This window comes from Sitophilus oryzae, unplaced genomic scaffold (genome assembly GCF_002938485.1).
Source record: "Sitophilus oryzae breed Bouriz unplaced genomic scaffold, Soryzae_2.0 scaffold_1625_pilon_pilon, whole genome shotgun sequence".
NCBI lineage: Eukaryota > Metazoa > Arthropoda > Insecta > Coleoptera > Curculionidae > Sitophilus > Sitophilus oryzae.
Window position 1 is genome coordinate 131,701 of NW_022146309.1, and position 6,038 is coordinate 137,738.

Genomic DNA, 6,038 nt, shown 5'->3' on the forward strand with positions numbered 1-6,038 from the left:
AAATAGTGTTTTTTTGCAAACAAATGGGCTAGTAATGTTGTCGGTTTTAGCACCTGTACATTTTGTACATTTGTTGCTTTAAAAATATAACTAAAATATCAATATTCCAGTGGTATATTGATATATGAAGTCTAAATTATAGGGAAATGCATTTTCTACAAAACTTGAAGAGATAAGGTAAAAAATGGTATAACACAATAATAGACAATATACAGTTCCAGTTAAATTAAACAAGTTATTGCCATTTAAAGCTAGTAATTATTTAATATAAATTTTTAGACACTCTGTATAAGGTAGTATTATTTTTATTATTGCAATGCAATATTTTGTCAATAGAAAAACTTCAGTAAAATATTTAGTTTTAAAAACTTATATATGCCTAGAGAAAACAAAGCATTAAAATTGTTACTGCATATTCAAAAAATCGTAAATATTTAAAAAAAGATATTTTAAAAGATTAAAGTGCGGTAAACTTTAATTAAATTTACCTTTATTTTAATTGTAGAAATTAAAAATGTTATAATATATAGGGTGTTCCATTAAAAAAATACAACTTTGATATTTTTTCTTTATTTGGGACACCTTTTGTAAATAATTTTAAATTGTAGCTTTAGTAGTCCTCCAAGGATCACATCACTTACAATTTTAAAAAATCGAATAATTTGTCTACAATACTCCGTGTCGTATGGAGTGAATAACTGTGTATATAAATAATTATGACACATATAATTTGAATCATGTTTAACGTGACTAACAACATAACTAAAGCAGCAAGGTAAATTAAGTAAATCTTAATACAATAGTAACTAGAAACTGGTAGTATAGTTTAACCCCAGAAACACGCCTATGAGTTTTTTTTCGCGAAAAAAAAATTAAAATTCCGAATTTTTTGAAATTTTTTTTGAACTTTTTATAGTTTTTAGTTAAAAACATAATTTCTTGATAATATGACAACATAGGTAGTAGATTAAATTTACAAGAAAGAAAATGCAGAAAGGGTCCAGTGGTTCTCAAAATTTTAGCAAAAAATCATTTTTTGAAATTTTCAAAGTAAATTAACTCCGTTATTTTGGACTTAATTGAAAAATGATGAAGAGAAAATATATTTCTTTTCTACCACCCCTTAAAAATACTTGCACTTATTTCTGGGACACCCTATATATGGGGAATGTATATGATATGCATTTCCAAGTCAACTGAAAGCCGTTCGATCATACGATATAATTAATATACGCATAGTATGAGAAAGTTAATTGAATATTGTAATTATTCAAAATATGAAATTAATTCATTAATACTGCAAGCTTTAATATTCTAGTATCAACATTATCTAATTAAAATATACTAAAATTTGAGTGAGTTTTGTTCTCTACTAATCTGATAACAGTAACCTCAATAAGATCAAATAAATTGCCGATGAATATGTATTATTATACTTTGATAAAGAGATAATATTAGTGCACTTATTGTTTAAGTAATAATATTCAAACAAAGCCTATTTTAACAATTATTCTTCAGACGGTTGACCTAGCCTTTTTGATACTGAAAATCATTTAGTACTAATAAATGCCAATTGCTATTTTTACTCTTAGTAAGTAATGATATATGCACATTCATGAAAGCTATTGATGTAGAAATTTGTGTTTTGTTTTGTTAAAACTCTCCTACTAGACTAAGAGCTAGCAACGTTTTCGAGAATGTATTTTAAGACGTCTGACTCTTTGATATATATTTTACTATGCTCTCTGGAACAGCATGCGGCCCGTCTGGCTGCCGATGCCCGTTGCGTTCACTACTGCGCATTGGAAGAAGATCCTGTATATATATTTTTTAATTTAGTCCTATAAATTCTAGTATTGAATATAAATCGAACATGTCTCCATAGCACAGTGCGTAGAGTTTTCGATACGAATCGAGGATTTAGAGTTCGAATCCGGGTCAGGGCAAAGACTTTTTATTTTATTTTCGTTTATATTCTGATAGTAAAGTATTAAATATTTGGTTTTTTTGAATCGCCAGAATTATTTAATACTTTACTATCAGAATATAAACAAAAATAAAATAAAAAAGTCTTTTCCCTGACCCGGATTCGAACTCTGAATCCTCGGTTCGTAGTCGGAAACTCTACGCACTGCGCTATGGGGACATGTTCGATTTATATTCAATACTAAAATTTAAAGGATTAATAAAAATATAGGATCTTCTTTCAATGCGCAGTAGGGAACGCAACGTTTACCGGCAGCCAGACGGGCCGCATGCTGTTCTAGAGAGTATAGTAAAAGATATATCAAAGAGCCAGACGTCTTAAAATACTTGTTTTTCCGACGTTGCTAGCTCTCGTACTATACGTTAAATCATTCTTATACATTATAAGTAATTTCTGATTTATTTATATTTGATAAACTAAAAAAAAATCTGAGAAAGTGTTGTTAAATTGATGTTTTCAATTATAAATAGATTCGATTCTATGATTGTTTAGCTCTTTTAATTCTTTATTGGTATAATAAATAACTTTACTTGAAAAAAGATAATATTGTATTGTTTTAGTGGAATAATTATGAAAAAAATCAGAATAATTTATTGCTCTTGCTTTCTTAATAAACATTTATTCAGTCAAAAGACTGAGATTTAATCAAGAGCTCACGCATTTCATTAACAACAACGTATGCGTGATATTAAAATAATGTTTATAACATTACTATGGTACTGTAAAAGAGACAGTGCTATATGTGCACTATACTTCGGGTTTATAACGTTCTAGAACAAACCTATTGTTATCCCCTAAAATAAACCGATGTTGTTCGTTTGACTTTATATACTCACAGGCACGAAAAATGGACACCTTAAAATTTTGTATTTTTTTCTAGCAGGATTTTGATGATATTTTAACCAATTTCTAGCTAAATTATTTAACTTTTAAGTATCTCTTTCTTAATGAAAGTTTTTGTCTGTCAATTATACAGAGAGAGGGAAAACAAAATGTTGATATTTTTGTGAAAGTTTGAAACACCCTGTGGAATATGTTACAAATCAACGAATTTAAAAATAACTTTGTCATATAGGTACGTCTTTTTTCTATAGTTTGTTTTTTGGTTCATTTTAATAGCTTTATTTTTATTGGAGATATTTGCATTTGAATAAGAGAGTAATGATTCACAGCAATTTTAGAATTGATTTTGGGTCCTTATCAACCCACTTATAAAATAGTGTTTATTGTTTTTATAATGCCATTCTCACTGAAAAGTCATAATTTATTGACGTGTACTCTAGTAGAGATGATTTTAAGTTCTGAAGCATCAGCTATTCTTGCTTTAATTGATCATGGTAGAAATCAACGTTTGGACTTAAAACCATATCTGCCAGTATAACTGCCCAACAGACAATAATAATATGATTTTTCACAAACTCTATTTTTCACAAACTCTATTTTTCACAAACTCTATTTTATAGGTCTGTTGTTCTATATGTCTGCTAGGACTAAAAACAAATGTATGGTTTTAATGTAAAAAATACGAAAAATTGTTAGTGTCTTCTTCAAAAGCGAATATATCGAAAAAAAGTTATTGAGGTGAATCAAAAAACAAACTATCGAGAAAAAATACATCCTAGATGACAAAATGATTCTTAAATAAATTGGGACTTGGCAAATTTCATTTTTAATTTAGAAAGAGATAAAAAGTCAAATAATTTAACTACAAATTGTTTAATAAACCATCTAAATCAGTCCACTAGAACTCAATACAGGGTCCGGCAATAGTGCGTCGGGCATCCGTAGCTCCTAGAATAAAGAAGTTGGGAATTTTGTTTAAGTGCAAACCTGAAGTACCAGGATGTATTTCCGGAAAATATTTTAACTTCTATAGGGTGGCTCAAAAAAGTGCGAGTGGATATGCATGTTTTTTTTAAATGGAACACCCTGTATTTGCACTTTTGGCTTCCTTTCAGATCACTACATAATCCTAAGATATGAGTAAATCTATTTCGATAGTTTCAGATATTTTAAAAATAAATCAATAATATATATTTTTCAACCGTTCTTAAAAAAATATTAAAAATACAGGCACTGTTCTGAAATCAAAACTATATTAGATATTTACTTTAAATGGTCTGTTCTTACTTTGCTATAAATATGGTAATCGTAAATCATACAGGATGTTCAATATTTTACGCCCAACTTTCAAAAATATAAAATAATTTTTCTTCGTTTTTTTTTTTAAATGGAACACCCTGTATATTATTTTTTATTAGATGGAGAATTAAAAAATGAACATTTTTTGTATTTAAAGTATTTCAAAAATTTTAATAGTTTTCCGGATACACGCAGTATTATTTCGTATGGCGCTTCCAATGGTAAAATACGAGAGAAAAATCATTAGGTGGCTTTGATGAAAATTTACTGTAGAAAATGCCATATGCCATATGAAATATAAAACCGGGAATATCTGCGAAACCGTTAAAAAATTTTAAAATACTCTAAATACAAAAAATGTTCATTTTTTAATTCTCCATCTATTGAAAAAATAATATACAGGGTGTTCCATTTAAAAAACGAAGAAAAATTATTTTATAATTTAGTTTGGCGTATTATAAGTTTGGCGTAGAGTTTTGAACATCCTGTATGATTTACGATTTCCATATTTGTAGCAAAGTAACACCGTCTAAAGTAAATATCTAGAATAGTTTCGATTTCAGAACAGTTTTTAAATAATTTTTTAAGAAAGGCTGAAAAATATATAATTTTTATTTATTTATTAATATCAATGAAATTATCGAAATATATTTATTCATGTCTTAGGATTATGTAAAGTGTTCTGAAAGAAGCCAAAAATTCAATATTATACAGGGTGTTCCATTTAAAAAAATCATCCCGATCCACTCACACTTTTTTGAGCCACCTTATAGAAGTTAAAATATTTTCCTGAAATACATCTTAGTACATAATTTAGGTTTGCACTTAAACAAAATTTTCAAGTTTTTTATTCTAGGAGCTACAGACGCTCGACGCACTATTGCCGGACCCTGTATATAAAACTATAAAATACTTGAAAATTTTAAGGTGTCCGTTTTTCGTGCCAGTGAGTAGTAACACAAAAAAATATGTTGATAAACAAAAAATTATATTGTTTTTCATTAAGTTTTACCATGAGCCACCACTTTGTGGAAATGAACTGGCCCAATAAAGATAATATGTAGTTTATTAGACTGTATATTTTAATTTATTTTATACAACTTTCGGTACAATTTTGTTTAAATATCGTTGCTAAATATATGATTTTTTATTTCAGGCGAATATCCAGCTGCTATGCACCACGGACACGGAAATTTAACCAGGAGGTCACACGTCACACTATTGTTGAGTTTAGTGTTGATTTTGCTGCTACGTCCTATCACGTAGCGCCCTGTTTGGTAAATACACATATTAGTTTTGAAAACGGATCAAAAAGCAGCGTCTAAACGCACTGAATTAGTGTTTTTTACTTTTGTACGCATTGTGGATATTGTTTATCGATATTATAGAAAAGGTTGTAATTGTTATACAATTTTTGTCAACTCAGTAAAAGAGTAAACTATTCTGCCGGTTAATGAGATGGTAAAGAAAATAATATGGCTCTGTCTATATTATGTCTTTATTTTATTTAAAAATACAAGATAAATACATGTTTTATTGAATATTTGTATTTCAGTAAATGCATTTCAATATACAGGGTGGTCGGAATTGTATTCCGGAGACTTCGGCAGCATATTCTGCAGATAAAAATAAGTAAAAAAGTTCGTATAAATGTATGTCCTAAAATGCTTAGTTTTGGAGATACAGGGTGTAGAAATTTCATTTTTATTTCGATTTTTCCCAAATAATTTCTGAAGTAACGTCAATATTTGGATAAAAATTGATGTCTGGGAGTTTTTTGACATGAGAAAATTGATTTTGATGTCATTATGACTCCAACTAGTAGAGGGCGCCACCTACAAATATTTTAACTGGTTTGAAGAGTAATAACTTTTCGTCCGTACCTGTATAAAACTACTGAGTAAAAAAA

The 6,038-nt window shown here is 28.5% G+C and overlaps 1 protein-coding gene across 1 annotated transcript in view; it reads left to right on the plus strand.

Annotated features, from left to right (window-relative positions):
• Positions 1-5,700, plus strand: part of LOC115880510 (zwei Ig domain protein zig-8-like) — an 81,465-nt gene extending 75,765 nt beyond the window's left edge. Inside the window, exon 5 of the mRNA XM_030897730.1 lies at positions 5,286-5,700. Within this exon, the coding sequence (XP_030753590.1) occupies positions 5,286-5,395 (110 nt within the window). The 3' untranslated portion in view covers positions 5,396-5,700. The remainder of the gene's footprint in view (positions 1-5,285) is intronic.
• The last annotated feature ends 338 nt before the right edge of the window (positions 5,701-6,038 follow it).